At 44.9% G+C, this 21,530-nt stretch overlaps 1 protein-coding gene across 1 annotated transcript in view; it reads left to right on the top strand.

Moving 5' to 3' along the window:
• The window catches only part of MTUS2 (microtubule associated scaffold protein 2), a 201,456-nt gene that overhangs the window by 101,185 nt on the left and 78,741 nt on the right, over window positions 1–21,530 (top strand). The window contains exon 4 of the mRNA XM_072854822.1: window positions 18,342–18,503. Coding sequence (XP_072710923.1) covers window positions 18,342–18,503 — 162 coding nt within the window. The remainder of the gene's footprint in view (window positions 1–18,341; window positions 18,504–21,530) is intronic.

Genomic DNA, 21,530 nt, shown 5'->3' with positions numbered 1-21,530 from the left:
TATTGGAAAAGGATGATGATATACATCCTAATTTCATTACAAACCATGAGCCTGCTCTCCTACTGAATCTGAAGTTTAGAAAAATAAAATGTTTTTTCCCAAATAAGAGATCTTTTAGTTTGTGTGAATGGTGCTTGGTTGTCTGCGCCTGACAATGTCCTAACAAGTTAACTCACTATTGTGACTAAAGCACCATCAAAGTTATTTTCAGAGAGGCCTTTAAGTATTGTTCTGACATAAAAGAGTAATGATGTTCCACTTAGGAGTGTTGACAAGGGTTAGATTTGCTGGCTTAAAAAAGAAGAATCATGAAATTGCTGGGACAGAATGCTTGTTGGAATAGACCAGAGGAGTCTTCTATGTACAAACGTGTTTTTTCAGAATGTCATTTCCTTTATCAAGTTTACCTGCCATTTTAGTAACAGTGTCAGTGTCCAATCCTAAAAAAGTTTTTACCTGCATGTCACAGTATTATGTCATGTCAAAACAGATCTTGCAGTCGGGGGTCCAGCCTGGCAGGAACTTGCCCACTGACACAGAAGGCCAGGAATGGATTAGTGACCTTTTTTTAACTTGTGTCATTTCAATCCAAACAACCAGTGCTAGTCCAGGAAATTGTGATATTATTGCCAGTGCCCCTGGATGTATTCATTAGGCTCTTGAAGTAAGAATTCTACCCACAAATTGCCTCTGGCACCTTAAAATATTTTCAATTCAGCAGCCTTTGATTTAAGAGTAACTATAACATCTGTATAAAAGCAGCAGATACCATGATGTAACATGCTGACATGGCGTAACATGGCTCCTGCCCACAAAAGCCACTTTCTCGGAGAAGAATCTCCAATGGCAAGGCACATGGCAAGAGCGTTGGGACACGGCGGTCGGACAAGGAATTTCATGCCTGGCTGCCCAGGCTGTGTTTATTCTCTGAAGTGTAGATTTCCATCTTCTGAGTAATCAGACTGGTATCTTTCACATTTACAAACCCAGCAAGAAATACATGTCTACAGCATAAATGGTACTATAATACCATCATTTATATTACAACTGTCTGAGCAAATAGTGGTGTATAGTCCTTATTTTAAGCCTGGCATTGCAAATTGGGTTCTTCATTTATTATTCCCCTTTCATAGAATTATAGAATAGGCCAGGTTGGAAGGAACCTTGAAAGATCATTTGGTCCAACCTTTTGTGATAAAGGGAACCTAGATGAGATTATCTAGCACCCTGTCCAATCACATCTTGAAAACCTCCAGCAATGGGGACTATACCACATCCCTGGGGAGGTTGTTCCAGTGATTGATTGTTCTCACTGTAAAAAATTTCTTTCTTCTGTCAAGATGAAACCTCTCCTGGTGGAGCTTGTACCCATTGCCCCTTGTCTTCTCCATGTGGCTCCTTGTGAAGAGAAAGCCTCTATCCTCTTTGTAGGAGCCCTTCAAGTACTGGAATACTGTGAGAAGTCAGGTCCTCCCTGAGCCTTCTCTTCTCCAGGGAGAAAAGATGTAACTCCTTCAGTCTTTCGTCATAGGGCAGGTTCTCCAGCCCTTTGATCATCTTCATGGCCCCCCTGTGGACTGTCTCCAGTCTGTCCATGTCTTTTTTGAATTGTGGGGACAACTGGAGATGGTACTGCATAGGTCACCTCACTCAAATTTCTCTTTTACATAAGTGAAACTCGACTACTTCTTCTTCCCTTCCTATCTTTCTGAAAGAGTTTGTAGCCATCCATTGTGGTCTTCTAGTCATATGAATTTTCCCACCAAGTTTCTCTGATTCCTATGATGTCATAACTCTCAGACTGGGCACAGAGTTCCAGTTCCTCCTGTTTGTTCCCCAGATTATGTGTGTACTTGCCTTTGGAAAGGGTTGGGGAGCATTCCTCACTACTCTCGTAGATGCACTCATCCACCCTGTTCCTTATGGATATACAGGTGTTGCAGCTGTGGACCCTACCCCCCAAGTTCATTAGTTTAAAGCACGCTTCACTAAGTCAGCCAATCTGCTACCAAAGATTCTCCTGCCTCTTCTAGATAGGTGGATCCCATCTCTTCCAGTAGGCTGTATTTGTCAAAGAACATCCCATGATCATAGGAACCAAAGCCCTGGCGACGATACCAGCCCCAAAGCCAGGTATTGATCTGTACGATGCACCAACTTCTGCCTGTACCCGTATCCCTGACTGGCAACACAGAGGAGATCACTTGGGCCCCCCAGGGCTCTGAAGTTCTGCTTGATCTTGCCCAGGTTTTGCTTAACTGTGTCGCTGGTGCCCACATGGAAAAGAAGTAGGGGATAGTAGTCTGCTTTTAACCAGTTGTGGGAGTCTCCCTGTGACACCACAGATCTTGGCTCCTGGCAAGCAGCAAACTTCCCTTGACTATGTCTCAGGCCAGCAGATGGGTGCCTCGGTGCCTCTCAGCAGAGTCACTCGCTACTAGCACTTGCCGCTTCCTTTTGTGCTCTTAGTGTGTGGTACTGGTGTGGTTTCTCCATGTGAATCTTGCTTGTTGGTTTTGTCTGCTGCCAGACGCCTGAGAGGTGTCTGCGTGCCCTGCTCGTGGTGCTCCTGGTGCCTGGTACTCCCTAGAGGCCAGTTACGTGCAGCTTCACGGTTCCACACTGAGCTCTGCCATTATAACCCCGTGGAAATCACTTCTACATTCTCCAGTTAAATGTCCTTATATTTTATTACTTATCAGTAGCATTTATTATAATGAAGAGAAGCTACTCACTTGAATACTGCTACTACTGCTACTACCAGTCAATTAAATTCAAATAGGAAGGGGGAAAAAAACTGTAAAAGGATCAAATGAACAAAATGTTTGATACTTTATCAAGTAGAAGAGTTAAATAATTTGTTCTATAAAGGCACTGTCAGTTTTTAAGAACCTACCTCCTCTATTTAACCTCTGTGGGTTTCAACATAATTTTGATTTTATATACTTTTAAGAGCTTTCATTTTGTGAAATAAATGCAAATAAACATATGTTCCCTGCAAAATATTATGGGCCAACTGGTTTAGATTATTTGAGTTCGTAGAAATATAATCGTAGCTAAAACACTTTGTAAAACTTACTTAACTGGATCACTGGGTCACAGCATTTATTATTGCTAATTGTAAAATTAGCTTATTGTAAAATAACTGAATTTTGCTCAAAATCATCTACTAAAGGCAGTGTTTTCGGTAAACATGAGATGAGGAAAATTTTTAACAGGTCACATTGAAAATTTATGCTTATTCTCCATGGATAATGCCATTTATAATAGACACCTGTTTTGTTTGTGGGTTTCTCTCTCCAGGTGTTTTTGAATTGCAGTTTTACTTCCAGGCTCCTCATAACTGAGGAGCTTAATAATAAATAAATTTTATAATAATAAATAAATAAACCTTAATAATATTTATTAAAACAAAACTTAGTTTGATCAAACTGGTTAAGATGTTTTGTGAGGAAAACATCATTTAATCAGCATAATTCTACGAGTCAAGCTTATTTTTGGAGCCTTAAAAGACAGTATACCTAGTACATGTGGAAAAATAACGCTTTCCACTGAAACATGTTGCCTGACTGTTGAAATTCTGGACTACACAACAAATTTTATCAGATTTTTATTTTGCTATAGATTTTTTTCTGTGACATCTAAAATAGCCACAAACCACAAATCTAGACAGGAACCAGCACAGAGCAGCACAGTGCACATTGTGCATTACTTACAAAGGAGTTCATGAAAATTAACTGGGAAAAGCAGGTTCTCATAGGCTACACAGAAAAAAATATGTGACATTTCTCAAAAGGTCCACACCACCATCAGGAAAATTTCCAGTAGGAAAATTTGAACAAATCAAAAAAGTTGGAAACATCTAATGGTTCTGCAACTCTCATTTGCCCTTATCCTCACTGTAGGAGATACACTGGGGGGCAAGGGGCAGGAATTCTCGTGGAGGACTTTAACTTACCAGATGTCTGCTGGAAACACAATACAGCAGAGAGGAAACAGTTTAGGAGGTTCCTGGAGTGTGTGGAGGATAACTTCCTGACACACCTGGTGAGTCAACCAGCAAGGGAAGGTGCCCCACTGGACCTGTTTGCGAACAGGGAAGGACTTGTGGGTGATGTGACGGTTGGAGGCCACCTTGGGCACAGCGATCACGAAATGATTGAGTTTTCGATTCTCAGAGAAGTAAGGAGGGGGGTCAGCAGAACTGCTGCCTTGGACTTCTGGAGGGCAGACTTTGGCCTGTTTAGGAGGCTGGTTGACAGAGTGCCTTGGGAGGCAGTTCCGAAGGGCAATGGAGTCCTGGAAGGGTGGACATTCTTCAAGAGGGAAACCTTAAAGGCGCAGGAGCAGGCCATCCCCATGTGCTGAAAGTTGAGCCTGCAGGGAAGAAGACTGGTCCGGCTGAACAGAGAGCTTTGGCTGGAACTCAGGAAAAAAAGAAGAGTTTGTGATCTTTGGAAGAAGGGGCAGGCAACTCAGGAGGACTACAAGGATGTCGTGAGGTTATGCAGGAAGAAAACTAGAAGGGCCAAAGCCCAGCTAGAACTTAATCTGGCTACTGCCGTAAAAGACAATAAAAATGTTTCCATAAATATATTAGCAACAAAAGGAGAGCTAAGGAGAATCTCCATCCTTTATTGGATGTGGGGGGAAACATAGTGACAAAGGATGAGGAAAAGGCTGAGGTACTTAATGCCTTCTTTGCCTCAGTCTTTAATAGTAAGACCAGTTGTTCCCCAGGTACCCAGCCCCCTGAGCTGGAAGACAGGGACAGGGAGCAGAATGAAGCCCCCATCATCCAAGGGCAAATGGTTAGTGACCTGCTACACCACTTAGACACACACAAGTCTATGGGGCTGGATGGGATCCACCCAAGGGTACTGAGGGAGCTGGCGGAAGTGCTCACCAAGCCACTTTCCATCCTTTATCAGCAGTGCTGGCTAACTGGGGAGGTCCCAGTTGACTGGAGGTTTGCAAATGTGACGCCCATCTACAAGAAGGGGCGGAAGGAGGATCCAGGGAACTACAGGCCTGTCAGCCTGACCTCGGTGCCAGGGAAGGTTATGGAGCAGAGCATCTGGAGTGCCATCATGTGGCACGTACAGGACAACCAGGTGATCAGGCCCCAGCCAGCATGGGTTTATGAAAGGCAGGTCCTGCTTGACCAACCTGATCACCTTCTATGACAAGGTGACCCTCTTAGTGGATGAGGGAAAGGCTGTGGATGTTGTCTATCTAGACTTTAGTAAAGGCTTTGACACTGTTTCCCACAGCATTCTCCTGGAGAAACTGGCTGCTCATGGCTTGGATGGCGGACTCTTCACTGGGTAAAAAGCTGGCTGGATGGCCGGGCCCAAAGAGTTGTGGTGAATGGAGTTAAGTCCAGTTGGTGGCCGGTCACAAGTGGTGTTCCCCAGGGCTCTGTGTTGGGGCCAGTTCTGTTTCATGTCTTTATCAATGATCTGGACGAGGGGATCAAGTGCACCCTCAGTAAGTTTGCAGAGGATACCAAGTTGGGCGGGAGTGTTGATCTGCTCGAGGGTAGGAAGGCTCTACAGAGGGACCTGGACAGGCTGGATCGATGGGCTGGGGCCAATTGTATGAGGTTCAACAAGGCCAAGTGCTGGGTCCTGCACTTGGGTCACAACAACCCCATGCAACGCTACAGGCCTGGGGAAGAGTGGCTGGAAAGCTGCCTGGCGGAAAAGGACCTGGGAGTGTTGGTTGACAGCCGGCTGAGTATGAGCCAGCAGTGTGCCCAGGAGGCCAAGAAAGCAAATAGCACCCTGGCTTGTATCAGAAATAGTGTGGCCAGCAGGACCAGGGAAGTGATCGTCCCCTGTACTCCGCACTGGTGAGGCCGCACCTCGAATCCTGTGTTCAGTTTTGGGCCCCTCACTACAAGAAAGACATTGAGGTGCTGGAGCGTGTCCAGAGAAGGGCAACGAAGCTGGTGAAGGGTCTGGAGCACAAGTCTTGTGAGGAGCGGCTGAGGGAGCTGGGGTTGTTTAGTCTGGAGAAGCGGAGGCTGAGGGGAGACCTTATTGCTCTCTACAACTACCTGAAAGGAGGCTGTAGCGAGGTGGGGGTCGGTCTCTTCTCCCCAGTAACAAGTGATGGGACAAGAAGAAATGGTCTCAAGTTACGCTAGGGCAGGTTTAGATTGGATGTTAGGAAAAATTTCTTCACGAAAAGGGTTGTCAAGCATTGGACCAGGCTTCCCAGGGAAGTGGTGGAGTCACCATCCCTGGAGGTATTTAAAAGATGTGTAGATGTGGTGCTTAGGGACATGGTGTAGTGGTGGACTTGGCAGTGCTAGGTTAATGGTTAGACTTGATGATCTTAAAGGTCTTTTCCAACCTAAACGATTCTATGATTCTATGAATATGTGCCCACTGTAGAAATTCTTGCTATTCTAGACATGGGGAGTGGTAAACATTGTGTTTTACACATCAAGCCCTGATTCTTGTTTTCTAAAAAATGCAGGAGTGGCTCTGTGAGAATGAGGCAGTTTCTTGGGCATGAGTGACAAGGGCACCCCTGCCTCTTTCCTTGTCCACTGGTGGCTCAAATCCAGCAGGACAGATAGTCGTACCCACTGGGTCTGACGTCCTCCAGGGGTGTGGGAGAAGGGGGCTCAACTGGTGCCCTGGTCAGCCAGGCTAACCCAAGCTATTCTATAAAAGATTGGCAAAATTTTTCCTGAACAGCATGTTGTCCAAGAAGATGAACATGTTCTGAGCACACTGAATGGCTGCTCTGAACAACTTAGATGCTTGTCTCCAAAGACTGCATGTCTCCAAAGCACAGTGCAGCTTTGGTGCCTGGCATCACCTTCCGCCTCCAACCAAAGCACTGCTCAGCATTCATGGGAGGTTCTGCTCAGCTGCTTGCATCCTTCATACTCTGAAATGGAGACATCTGTTGGTTTAAAACTCCTTCAGGGCTGAGATGGTGATTAAGAATAAGTAGTGTGAGTTGAATTTGAATGTGAAATGAAATAGGAGTTAAGTTCCTAAGCAGCTTTGAGGATCTGTGCCTGAGCTTATAAAATGCAATTAATTAGTGACTAACTGGAGACTCTGTAGGGCTCTTCCATCCTTGAGGTCTCAGTATATGTCCCCTCCTTAGCCCATATTGCATGCTCTGAAGTCATCGTTATGCCAAGGAAGGAGGCAGACATATTTACTAGCTCTTTGATCTAGCATAATTCCACGTAAACTGTAGCACACACATTATTGTGGCTTGGCAGGGAGGGGCAGGACTGAATGCTACCAGACCTTAAGTATTGACAAATGTTAGGGCATTGCTTAACCTCTCCTGGTCTGGTGAGCTTTGGCATGCAGTATGGTTTGCTACAGCTGATGGAAATACATTAACACCATTGGAATGTCATTAACACTTTTACCAAGGGTTATATCCTTTTAAGTGTCCAAATATGGCACTCCAAGCCAGTGCTCAAGCAAATTAGAAGCAGCAATTCCAGGAAAGAGGCATTTGTTGATGATATAATGCCCACAAGTGTCAACAGATGTCATTCCTTATAATAAAGCATGTGGCTCTAATTTGGCACTTCTTGCCATCAGGAGGAACTTCTTGCAGAGCAGATGTCACTTCTATCTTTCATGGGTATCTGTGCCCTGTTAAAACTGGCATGCCAGTTTAGAAGTAGGCATGGTGCCATTAGAGCAGATGGTCAGGAGCACAAGTCATGTTACAGAGCTCCTGTTTCTAGAAATATGGATGCTGGGACTGAATTACTACCCAGGAACATAAAAATCTTCCTACCGAGGAAAATTCCCCCCTAAGTAGGTTGATACATGCCATAAATGCTTTAGTGCTAGTAGAAAATGGATGTTATCTGTATCTTCTTTCTGCTTGTTCTAACTTTTGGGCAACCACTGGTGATCCCAGCAGCCATTCTGGCAGCTGAGGACATTGGAAAGTAGATGTGTCCTTGGCAAAAATGCTGTCAATGCTTGGTGTTACTTTGACAGCTCTACAGTACTTGGGAATTGTTGTGGTGTGGAGGACTATTCGGCTGGGCAATGAGGGGGAGAGTGGCCCTTGGACCTGTGTTCGTCCGTTTTCTCTGTAAGAGTGTATGATTCTCTGCCACACAAATACCTGAAGTAAAACTGTGCTCCTGTTTTACTTCATGTGGTTTTTGCTTAGTATAGGGAGTAGCATTTTTCCTAAAGTACTCATCCTAAATCTAACTTGGCTTGCATTGAAGACAACACTTCAGCTGAACTGCCTTAATTGGGATCAAATACAGTATTTCTTACAAATTCAGCCTTCAATAACAGTTCATTTTGGTAAATTTACCAAACATGGGATTTTTAAAAATCTGTTGCTTGGATATAGCTACTTATTTTCTCTCCCAAAATGAATCAGCTGAGATTAATTTAAGTGTTCAATTGATATGTAGTATGTTTGTCTTGTGTCAGCAAGTAGAGCTTCCAAAAGTGCTATGTGTCCTTGCTTGCCTTCAAGTGTACCTCAGGTTTAAGAAGCAGTCCTTCCTACAACTAATTGATAGGCTTCAGTAATTATACAATAAGATCAGGTTACTCTGATCTGATCGAAATCTTCATTCGTATGTCTAGGAGAAGCTTACAGTGGATATGTTTCTCTCTTCTCAGTTAGAGGAGCAAACATTTCCCCAGTATGTAGTCCTACTGCCTCAGCTCCTCAGGGTACCACACGAGACACTTCAGCAGGGTACTTGTGACGTGGAATGTTTCTTGTCACTGCAATCAGAGCTGTACACTGAATGAGGAAAGTTTGCACGGAAGATTTGGTCATGAATGACCTTTGACATTTCAGCTCCAAATTGTGCCAAGAGATGGCCCTTTCAGAAGGTGGATACACAGTATCTCAGGCCCATTTTAAAATGTCTACATCGTCTAGGTATCTTTGGCAAGATAACCTTTTGTTACTGTGGTGGGTTGGCCCTGGCTGGACGCCAGGTGCCCACCAAGCTGCTCTATCACTCCCCTCCTCAGCTGGACAGGGGAGAGAAAATATAACAAAAGGCTCGTGGGTCAAGATAAGGACAGGGAGATCACTCAGCAATTACTGTCACGGGCAAAACAGACTCGACTTGGGGAAATTAGTTAATTAGTTTAATTTATTGCCAATCAAATCAGAGTAGGGTAATGAGGAATAAAAACTAAATCTTAAAGCACGTTTCCCCCACCCCTCCCTTCTTCCTGAGCTCAACTTCACTCCCGATTTCTCTACCTCCTCCCCTGAGCGGTGCCAGGGGATGGGGAATGGGGGTTGTGGTCAGTTCACCACACGTTGTCTCTGCTGCTCCTTCCTCCTCAGGGGGAGGACTCCTCACACTCTTCTCCTGCTCCAGCACGGGGTCCCTCCCACGGCAGACAGTCCTCCACGAACTCCTCCAATGTGGGTCCTTCCCATGGGCTGCAGTTCTTCACAAACTGCTCCAGCGTGGGTCCCTTCCACGGAGTGGAGTCCTTCAGGAACAGACTGCTCCAGCGTGGGTCCCCCATGGGGTCACAAGTCCTGCCAGCAAACCTGCTCCAGCATGAGCTCCTCTCTCCATGGGGCCACAGGTCCTGCCAGGAGCCTGCTCCAGCATGGGCTTCCCATGGGGTCACAGCCTCCTTCAGGTGCATCCACCTGCTCTGGCATGGGGTCCTCCCCGGGCTGCAGTGGAGATCTGCTCCACCGTTAACCTCCATGGGCTGCAGGGCACAGCCTGCCTCACCATGGTCTTCACCACCAGCTGCAGGGGAATCTCTGCTTGGGTGCCTGGAGCACCTCCTCCCCTCCTTCTTCACTGCCCTTGGTGTCTGCAGGGCTGTTTCTCTCACATATTCTCACTCCTCTCTTCTGACTGCTGCTAGTGTTGCGCAGGCTTTTTTCCCCTTTCTTAAATATGTTATCACAGAGGCACTACCACCCTACCACACTACCACTAATGGGCTCGGCCTTGGCCAGCAGCAGGTCCATCTTGGAGCTGGCTGGCATTGGCTCTATTGGACATGGGGGAAGCTTCTAGCAGCTTCTCACAGAAGCCACCCCTGTAGCCCCCCCACTACCAAAACCTGTCCATGCAAATCCGATACAGTTACCCTTTCTGACAAAATTATGATTAATCAGCTAAATACTATGCTGTCTTCACTCTATGAGGCTTTAATTAGCCAGCTATACAAATAATCAGCTAGCCAAGCAGCTGTACAATCCACCAGTGGTGGGCAAAGCTACCACCAACATACGGTGAAATTTTAGTACATAATGAAATCCTCATCTTGCCTGGTAGAGGTGTAACATTTCACAAGATCCCAAATAAAATGTGTTATGTGATCCAAAGTGTGGCTATAGTCAGCAAGTTGTCTGCAACTCCCACTAACACATACAGCAATTTTACTTTGTGGTGAAATTTTCACCTTGCCCAATGAGGCTTGTAACAGTTCAGTAGGGAGCAGCATGTAACTCCACTCAAGTAAGAAATCCATTTAACTGGATCCTAAAATGTGTGTTTTAATTGGTGAGGTGAGATGAATAAGTTAGTATTGATACAAGGAGGTGCATCAGCAGAAGGCTGTATTTCTACTATCAATTATGTATGAAGGACACTGAAGATGAATCCGTGCCAGAAAAATTAATCTAGATTTCAAAACCTCTGAGTCATCAAAAACAGTAAAACATGCAAAAGGAAGGAGCTTCAATTCCATGTGAATATACAGAATTATATTTTCAGTTTTGTTTGTTTATACTGAGTTAATTACAGAAGTGCCACAAAGCTTGATTGCTTCTACCACATTGTTGCACACTGGCAGATGTAGGGTTTGATCCACACATACCAGTGCAGAAATATTATGAAATATTGTTCTTTTGTCTTCTGTAGATATTGTAGGTATTTATGGTGGAAGAACAAAATGAAGGATAAATATTTATTCATGTAAACATAACTTTTACCAGACTAAAGTCAAAATATTTCTCTTTCCAACTTGCCTTTCATCAGCTTTACAAACAGTGGACTCTTCAAATACTTTTTGATTAATGGAGGTGGGGCTAAATTTTGGGCAGTATTTAGGTTAAAATTGCAACCTGGCTAAAACTAAAAACTAGAGCCAAATTGTCAGATCCAAATGAGGAACATACAATCAAGTTACCAAGACATGACAAGTTATTACATGTCAGCAGAGCCTCACATATTGTCCATGGTCATGCTCTAGCACTTGGCAGAGGCAAAACATCTTCACTTCTCTTAAATCTATTTCGTTGCAGGTGAGGCTAAGCTGAATGACCTCCTTTGCCAAGGGCTGGGAGCACACATAGTCCGGCTTGGCGGATGCTGCTTGGCTGCGGGTCCAGCTGCAGTGGTGAGCAGGGGAGGGCCTGGAGGCCAGGCCAAGCCTGGTCTCCTGATCCCTTGCCCTGTTCTTCACACTGTGGCTGTGGTTTGGTCCACTCTAACTCTCTCAAGAGAAGCTGCCAAGTAAGCCTGAGTGGTGTCAGGATGAGCCAGCCTACACCACTTGGCTGGGTTTTATTTAGCAGCATAGATACAGCCTGATAGACCAAGCCTCAACTAAAGCCCATGTCTGCAAGGGCATCCTGCCACGAGTAGGGTTGCCAGTGCTCCCCTGGCAGTGCAACTGCCAGTTGAGTTAGGAAAGCACATCCTGAAGAGGTGATGCTTCCCTCTGCCCTTTCAGAAACACCACCTCTGTGTTTTGCATGCCTGGATCAGCTGGAAGTGCAGGATCCAGCCTCTGGCTGCAGGAACCATCACGGGCAGCTGGAGGTGAAGGAGGAGCCTGCCAGCGCATCTGCACAGAGGTGCTTTTGCAGCTCTTCCAGCAATGGTCAGCTTTGCAGGGTTCCTACCCTTCAGGTGCCCCAACAGCTATCTGCATGGCCAGACCTGAGGGACCAAAACCATCCAACAGCAGGTGTCATAGGAGAAAGGTGCTTGGCTTTAGGAATGGAGGGCACGGGGAGAAGGAAGGGCATGCAGCAATCCCTTACAGATGTAAGTGGTAGTGTACAAAAGCCATGACTGATCACATAGCTGTCATTAATTGTCAGTGATGGCACCAGACTTCCTCCCTGGCAATGAAGGGGCTGTCTCAGAGGTAGTCATCTGCAGTGCAGAGACCCAAAGCCATCTAAAGCTCAGAGAGCTGTCTCCTGTGCTGACAGGAGCTGCAGATTTGGCTCCTTATTTTGGTGGAAGTTATTAAGTTTAAAATTCAAAATTCAGGTTTCAGTTTTGAATGCTAAGACTTATGAAAAATCAGCTTTTATAAAGGCAAGTGGGCATACACAACCCTCCTCTAAAATAAATACGTTACAGGGGATTATTGCTCAAACACCTTTGTCTGAGCAAAAAAAATGCAATGGGAAAAAATACTTCGAGGTAAGTGAGTTAGGTTTAAGCATTGTGTGAAAATCAGTCCTTAAGCCTCGTCTTGTTCTGGATGGAAAAGAAACCTGTCATCAGCTTGTCCCTGATCTGTTGCACATTTCGCCTGTGGTATCAGGAAATACCAGGCACTGGCTCTCAGCAAAGACAAAAAAACAAATTAGCTGGCTAGTAATCTTGTCTACTATCATAACATCATATCAATAGCACGGTAACCCCTCAGGACTAATGATCACACTGTACCGCTTGGTCAATAGCATTGTTTCAGCTTGAGCTACAGAGCTGTACCTTCAACTGTGTCTCTTGATAATTACACTGTGAAACGTTATATTGAAATATACAGTGTTGGACTTTAAAACAGTAACCCTTAAAATAGCAAAACAAAAAGCTCAGCTGACAGGCTGCGTATCTTGTAATCAATCTATAAAAATTACTTACCACTTTACAGGTAAAAATCAGAAATAAAGAGTGGACATTAATCGAAGGATGGGCAAATGTTCCAATTTAGTGAAAAGTGTGTCTTGTGGGTTTTTGTTTTAAATATCACTTACAACATTCACTGTAGTTTAGGTATTTTCCTTATCAGATCATTACCCACGGCAGTGGTTTTAAGTTTCATTTTGTGCTTGTATTTTTGCGTGAAAACTGGGGCACAGAAGTGCAGCCTAGTAAAACACAGAGGAATAATACAGCCCAATGTTTTGCAAGTGAAAAAAAGTCATTCTAGCTTCATTCATCATCAGGTGTTCCTGCTCGCTTTCTCAGTCTGTCTCTGCTATTCCCTTGCTGTGTGAGTTTGAAGAGCAGCTCAACTCCTTCATTATTTGTAAAGCTCATTGAGTTCTGTGGCTGGAAAGTGCTTTAGAAATGCTAAGTGCGCTCACTGCTGCAACAACTAGACATACCTTTGTTGTCATTAAACTTGCCGTCAAGTAGTGTCTAAGGATCTTTAAGATGGAAAGGGCTTGCTCTTACCCTGGGTAAATGTTTGTGCTTCAGTGAACATTCACGATGCCAGCACATTCCCCGCATCTTGGGTGTGATTCCAGCTGCGGTGGGGAGCTAACAGCTCCAAGCCTGCTGCCACCACAGCGAATGCTTGACGTGCTATGAAGAGCTGGAAACTCGCTCCTTTTCGACAGGGTTCACATAGCAGCCCACGAGACGGGGAGCCGCAGAAGCAGCTGCACTCCTGCTTTAATACTCTTTTGGGGTCTGTTTCTCAGCAAACCAGAGACCCGTAGGCATTGTCAGACAAGCTATTTTTGTAGAAAGGACCCGAGTTATCCAACAGAAGGAGACTTTATTGCCCTCGAGTGCAGGCAGGGTAATCTGTGTCTGTGGGGCTCCAGACCGCAGCCCTTCCTATCGCTATCTCCTCTCAGAGGAAGACCTGCCCATACAACATGGCTTAATTAATTTCTCGTCAAACGCAGAATTCCCCCCCCACACATGCTCCTGCTGGTTTTGCAGTTGTATGTAAATATCATACCATATTTCCATGCCTTTTTGTAAATTTTGTCAATAATTCCAGAAAAAGAACACGTACAAGAGACACAAACTCCTAGTGATACACACAAGAAAGCCTTCCTCTTCTAAGGGCGAGGAGCCCCTGAAGTGAGCTGCTGCAGGGCAGGGCCAGATGGTGAAGAGGACGGTGGCAGATATGGAGAGAGCGTGGCTCAAGCCACCTGGGAGCCAGTGGGATTTTGGTCATGGTTTCCTTTGAACACACAGCCTACAATATGTTGCCAGCCCTGACTTCTGCATGCCTTTACTGGCATAGCAGTGTAGGGGATGAGTGGGTGCAGCTGAGACTCTCCAAAGTACTTGCAAGTCTTCAAACACCTTTCTTCTTCCCTGTATTTTTTTCACAAGCAGAAGAGTAGGATTCCTTGGCGCTCATAGTGAGGAGATGATAAAAGTGAGGCTGAAGGCCTTTAGCTCCAGCGGATCATTAATAGTCTGTTAAATACTCTACTGCAAAGTCAGCAGTGTTGCTCTTCATAGAGCACAGTCTGCAAAAATCCAGGGCGTTTTATGTAGGAGCACCCAAATGACTTGCCAGGTGCTTCAAAGGCAGGCAAGGAGTCTCCCCTGGTTTAGATAAAATGCAAAAGTAGAGGAGTAGGAGGGAAGAGGTACAATACAACAGAGGATGTGATCACCTGGAAACTACTCATGCACTGCACATCTGGTGTTTCTGTAGAGGCTTTTACTGAAAAATAAGAACTGGTATTCTGGGAGGGCAGATGCTACTGACTCACCCACTGCAGATAATAGTGGGAGGCATTATCTCATGATGGACTGACAAGTACCATCTGATGAATAATCTTTCTGATTTTCTGTCAAGAAGTTAATTCCACTGAGTAAATGAAAACCTCTCTTTTCCTCTTAGATCATGAGGAATATGCATTTTCCTGAATCTTTAATTTAATTTCTTCTTTGAATGCTATTTGAAAAGAAAAGTGGAATCCAGCACCATATGTAGCAAGGTGGAGCTCACCTTGCCCTGCTCCTGGGGAACTAGATGCTGCCCTAGTGATACCCATGGAAACAGCAAACATTTGCTTTTGGGGGCATAGTATACATGCATGTATTGTTGTACCCCACTGTCTCTTTCTGAACTCCATCTCTGAGTCATCAGCAAAGTGGGAGATATTGTCTCTTCTGTAAAACATTGACCTTATCTCAGCAAATCCTGGATATATTGATATTGCTATTGTGGTGAGTTGACCTTGGCTAGCTGCCAGACACCCACCCAGCCGCTGTCTCACTACCCCTCAACAGGACAGGGAAGAAAATAAGATTAAAAAGCTCATGGGTAGAGAGAAAGACAGGGAGATCACTTACCAATTACTGTCACACGCTAAAGAGGCTCAACTTGGGAAAAATTATTTAATATATTTCCAATTAAAATAGAGTTAAATGGTGAGAAACAAAGACTAAAAAAACCTAAAACAGCTTCCCCCCCCCCCCCTTTTTCCCAGGCTCAACTTCACTTCTTCCTTCCCAACTCCTTTACCTCCTCCATCCCACCTCCCCACCAAGCAGCGCAGGGGGGATGGGGAATGGGCATTGCTGTCAGTCCATAATAGTTCCTCTGCCACTTCTTCCTCCTCACACTTTTTCCTGCTTCAGCATGGGTTCTTCCCATGCTGCAGTCCCTCAGGATAAACCTGATCCTGCGTGGGCTCCTCTCCAGGGGCCACAGCTCCTGCCAGGAGCCTGCTCCTGCAAGGGCTCTCCATGGGCTGCAGCTTCCTTCAGGACACGTCCACCTGCTCTGGTGTGGGGCCCTCCACGGGCTGCAGTGTGGATATCTGCTCCACCATGGTCCTCTCCGCAAGGTGCAGGGAAATACTTCCTTCACCATGGTCTTCCCCAGGGGCTGTGGGGAATGTCTCCTCCCTCTCCTTGTTCTCTGACCCTGGTGCTCGCAGGGCTGTTTCTCACACTTTTTTCCTCACTCCTCACTGCAGGGCAGTGTTTTGTCCATTCTTAAATACCTTTTCCCAGAGGTGCCTCCAGCTTGGCTGATGGTCCCAGCTGGCGGTGGGCCTGTTGGAGCTGGCTGGAACCGGCTGGAACCGGCTGTGTCTGGCATGGGGCAGCCCCCGCCTCTCCTCATGCAGGCCGCCCCTGCAGCCCCCCGACACCTTGCCACGGACACCCTGTACAGTGATGCAGCTTGTCTCCCTGAGTCCATTTCTTATTAAAACATCAAAAGCTATTGCTTTTTTCCTTCTCTTTTTTTCTCCTGAAGGGGTTTGTCCAGCCATGGCACGAGGCGCATGGCCGGCTCTCTCCAGGCACCGGGCATTTCTCATTCAGGGGACCTGATGAGGCTGTGTTTGTCAGCTTTCCCACCCACTCATTCCTGTAATTAGCAGAACTCTTGTGCTGTGTTCTAGACAGTAGAAGTGTTTGTAGCTGGCGGCACTTCATCTTCAATACCTAGAAAAGCTTTTTAAGGTTTTTTTTTTTAATGAGAGGTTATGTAACTCCCCTGAACACCTCGTTCTTCAGCGCGGGAATTGCTTCCCATTCGGCCACATTTGTGAGCTGAAACGTTCTCCATATAATACATTTCACAATAGAGAATAAAGGGTTTCAATTAAAGAGCACTTGAACGGCATTTCTCTGCAAATAATAGGAATCATTTCCTATTCAAGGTTAGTGTTTCTACAGTTGAAACTTTTAAACGAATAGCTGAGGAAAGAAAAAATTTTCTACAAGCGGTGCTACCCAAACCAACTGGGTAAGCATATATCTGAGACCACTTCAGGAGTAACTTCAGGAGCATGATGCAGACGGACTGAGGTGGACACACATGCTGTAACATCCCTCTGGCACCTGGTCAAGGTGTCCTCCTGCACAGCTGCAGAGGAGATCGGGCCAGGCTGGACCAGACATTCTGCTGACGTGACTTGACTGAAGTCAGCAGTGTTTGTCAGCAGATAAATCAGCACGTAATCTTAAATGTTTGTTACGCAGGTGAAAAGTCTGTGTAGTGTGGGTATAAAACAATGACCTGATGTGCTAAGGGGTTGTTATGTGCACAGCAGTGTAAAGCTGTGCACAGCACGACAAATGCTTCAGGTTTTCCTGTTCTTGCATAGTGTACAGTAGGTTGCTTTGTTTGAATTTTTAATCTGGCTTATTATGTGAACAAAGGTCAAATGTGTTTGTAGATGTCCATGTATACTGCAGATACGTGCTTTAAATTAAGACCTATATGCAAACAGCCTTAAAGACACAGCAAAACTTAACACTGTTTTGTCAGAGCCAAAAGGTATGTTCTTCCTTTATCAGAAAAGAGGATTTTCTTTTCCAACCGGCACTTTTTTTCTAGTGGCTTTTCAGTAAGAAAGGCAAAAAAAAATCTCTCCTTTTCTTGCACACATTTAAGAAGCCTACATCTTAAAAATACTGGAGACTTGGACATGCCTATTATTAAAATAATTTTATCATTTTTCTGCAGGCAGTACCTAAGTAGTATTGTATCGTATCTTTTTAAAATAATGGAAATAAAAATTATAGCCCTTTTCTGAAATCCTATGTATTTCTTGTCACTATCTCCACTCATTTTGTCAAACAAAATGTTCATCCTTCTGCAAATGTTCAAGTCTGGACGTGCTGTAATCTTTTGCTCCTCTTAGGCTTTTTACTCAATAGATAAAGAAGACACTCCAACTTTGCCTTTTTCAAATGTTAAGAAAAGATTGATTTCCTTATATCTACAAGGAGCCTAGGATGTCGTTATTCCCTAGATGACAAATGCAGGAGGAAACCAAACCTATTAGAGGTTTTGAAAGAGGTCAATATAAACTGGAAACCTTGGTAACCTAAGATTCATTATGAGAATATGGTTGAAGTGGATGTGAGGGTTAAGGCAGAATTTTTTTTTTGTTTTTCATCTTATTATTGAAATATCTGAGTGTGGTCTGAGGGACTGTTTGTGGGAAATCCCTCCTGGGTAGGAGAATTTGATGCCTTGCACCACTGAGCCCTGCTATTCCCCCTTACTCTGACAACCAGCAACTCCCAGGTGTTAGGGTGAGCGTGTAGGGTGATTCCTGTAGCAGCCACAAAGTCAAAAATAACTCATCCACCCAGATATTTAGAAATTCCATGGTTTCTTTATGAGCCTTGCAGTCAGATACCTTTATGGAGTTAGCCCAAAAGCAGGTGTTAAGTTCCTGTTCTAGTCAGACTCCAACAGCTGCCAAGAGTTAGCGTTTAAGTAAGTTGCTGGGAACTCTTTATTTCTACATAACCATTTGTATTGGAGAAAGTCCATGTAACTTAGCCCAAGTTGCAATGAGAATATGTCTTTGTAGATTATAATTGCTGATACAAGCTCAGTCTGTATGCCACAGTGCACATACATTTTTTATGAACTTATAATTAGAGCAGTTTTGGTCTCCTGCAGGTTCCAGCTTTGGAAATGAAGAGCAAATCACTCCTAAGGCATCCGCACCTTCTAAAGACGTCCCCAAGGGGAGCAGCAAGAGCGCGACGCAGGTATCGAGCAGCACAGCGACTCCACGCAGGAGCTTACTTCCAGCACCAAAAACTGCCACAGCACCTGCTGGTAAGTGCTCCAAACTTGTGTACTTGAAACATCATCTGCATTAGGCCAAGAAGTGCAGAAACCTTATTATGATGCTATTTTACTGCTTACTTGATTAATTTTCATGCCATTCTTGGGCACATTGCCAATGTGCTGATTTGGACTCTATTTGCTATGGTCTCTTTGAAACACAGTCAACAACACAGCTACAATCTCATAGTGTGAACTGTGTCTCGAGTTGAAGGCATTTAGTGCCCCTAACTACATGTGCCAGAGATTTACTGTATATATTATTGATTCTCACCGAACAGCTTTTTGAAAACATTGCATTGCTTTAGAGACCAAAGCATTCCTTTGAGCAGATAATTCATTGCTAGTTATGCTTGCAAGGATGAGAATACTGCCCTCTAAGTTTAAGCAATTTGTGGTGTTTTCACTCAGAAAGGGAGAAGGACGCAAGGAAATAAAGCAAAAAGCCTAGTCTTGTTTCCAAATTGTTTCCTTACCTAAGTCCTCCTTCAGCTCGATCCAGATATGTCTCAAATCAGCCAGCAATAATTCATAGGGTCTCACACAGGAAATTTTACAGTTTTCTGCCAAATGCCTTTTTTGTTGAAAAACATGCATCTCTCCGCTGTCTCCTACTCACACTTGTTTCATGATGCCCCTTCCCTAGCCTGGCACTTGGACATGGTGTATAAACTCCACGTTCCCCTTGGCAAGGATGTAGGGGCGTATCTTCTTGGGTAGGACTCACCACTTTTGAGAGAGTAAGGAGCAGTTCATGCTGCCTGCCCTTGAGGGCTGCTAACACTGGCCCATCTGCCTGCCCACTCAGTGGGGAGAGATGAGGGTACCCGTGACGGTGAACATCTATTACACGCTCAGCGCTGGCATTGTTGAGACTTGAGTTTGGGTGTAATGGATGAGTTAGGGCTGTTCATTGTGACTTGCAAGCAGGGTCAATATGATTATTGGTCATAATTATAAAATAAGTTTAAAAGCATGGCTGTAGATGCCCTCTCCCCTGTTTACAGATGACATCTCCTCACCCCAGGCAGCTTCAAGCACTTTCCTACCCACTAGTGGACAATGTTCCATACCCTGTTCCAGCTCTTGTTTGTCCCATTGCCTTTCTGTCTTATGTGGCCCCAGCACTTACCTTTCTGCACTGCTATGGCCCCTGGACATACATCAGCCAAGATCTGAGAGTCCCCTGAGGAGCCTCATGAAAGGCATGGAAATTCCTCAGGGCCCGAGATACTGCTGTAACCACAGCAAGCTCTTGCACACCACAGTCTCTATGTGTCTCCATGTTCATTCCTGCTTCCTCATGCCCCAGGACATCCTCCAAGCCCCTCAAGGGAAAGGAACATCAATGATCATTTAAAAACAACAGACATTTTTAAAGCCATAGTTGGAGGAGCTTACTGGTGAGAAGCTTGTGCCTGAACTGGTCATTGAACTCTTGCATGTGGCTACCGAGGTCAATATTGCATCTTCTAACGTGGAGGTGAGGAAGAATATGGTTTCAAGATTTAAATTCCTGGAAAGCTCTTCATAGACCACTAAGACAATGGGGTGCATGAAGTGTAACATAGTATTTTAGTGAGTGAAACATACTCCACTGTGTTTGTATGACAGTAGTGAAATATGAATTTATTTGACTTAAACAATACCTGGATTTGTTCCACAGATGATCTGACACAAAGTTAGTCTCCAAAGCCAGCACATTTTTCAGAGAGCTCTTCTATTGCTACTAGTAAGCTGGAACCTTGGAGCTGCGAGAACCTAGATGTGCCTGAATCTTTCTTTACTCCCACAGTTTTCTCATAGAAGCAACCCCTAGTTCCACTTTCATGAATCTTTCCTTGCTTTTCCACTGCCTTATAGTTTTCCTATTTCTATTGTCCCCGCTTTCCTAAGATTCTCCTTTAGGATTGATTTTAATTTTTAAATGCTTTTCTGTTTCTGTCCCTAAAATATTGTAGCTTCATATCTGCCTGTTTAGAGAGAACATTATGCAGAAAGACAAGTCAGACTTTTTCCACTCAGCATTTTCCTTTGGAGAGACAGTTTGGATAGGCCACTTCATGGTCTTGAGTAAAGGGTTGTGTATGTCTATACAGAATAGTAAGGATTAAAAAAAGAGAGCGCTTCAATAAGAGTATAGAAATTCCATCAAGTTCCGATTAGATCTAACAGTTTAGATTCCAAAATAAATAATTTTGCATAAGTCACCAGCCTTATCCAGTCTGGCTCTTATTCAACAGAGTGTTTCATCTCTATGTAAGTCCCACTGGGTTTGATAACACACACTGCAAATGAAGCTGGGAAGGAAAAATCAGTACAAAATATGAGACAAAGACTTTATGCATTACTTGTCCTGGTCACCCAGTTTCAAGAGAGATTAACCTGGTGTGGTGGGTTGACCTTGGCTGGATGCCAGGTGCCCACCAAGCTGCTCTATCACTCCCCCTCCTCAGCTGGACAGGGGTGAGTAAAATACGACGAAAGGCTTATGGGTCAAGATAAGGACAGGGAGATCACTCACCAATTACTGTCACGAGCAAAACAGACTCGACTCGGGGAAATTAATTTAATTTATTGCCAATTAAATCAGAGCAGGGTATTGAGAAACAAACCCAAATCTTAAAACACCTTCCCCCCACCCCTCCCTTCTTCCTGGGTTCAACTTTACTCCCGATTTCTCTACCTTCTCCCCCACCATGGCGCAGGAGGATGGGGAATGGGGGTTGTGGTCAGTTCATCACACGTTGTCTTTGCCGCTCCTTCCTCCTCGCTCTCTTCCCCTGCTTCAGCATGGGGTCCCTCCCATGGGAGACAGTCCTCCATGAACTTCTCCAACATGAGTCCTTCCCATGGGGTCACAAGCCCTACCAGAAAACCTGCTCCAGTGTGGACTCTTCTCTCCATGGGGTCACAGGTCCTGCCAGGAGCCTGCTCCATCACGGGCTTCCCATGGGGTCACAGCCTCCTTCAGGCACATCCACCTGCTCCGGCATGGGGTCCTCCACGGGCTGCAGG

This window comes from Ciconia boyciana, chromosome 1 (genome assembly GCF_034638445.1).
Source record: "Ciconia boyciana chromosome 1, ASM3463844v1, whole genome shotgun sequence".
Lineage (NCBI taxonomy): Eukaryota > Metazoa > Chordata > Aves > Ciconiiformes > Ciconiidae > Ciconia > Ciconia boyciana.
Note: the sequence above shows the minus strand (reverse complement) of the source record. Positions and strands in the feature narration are given on the sequence as shown.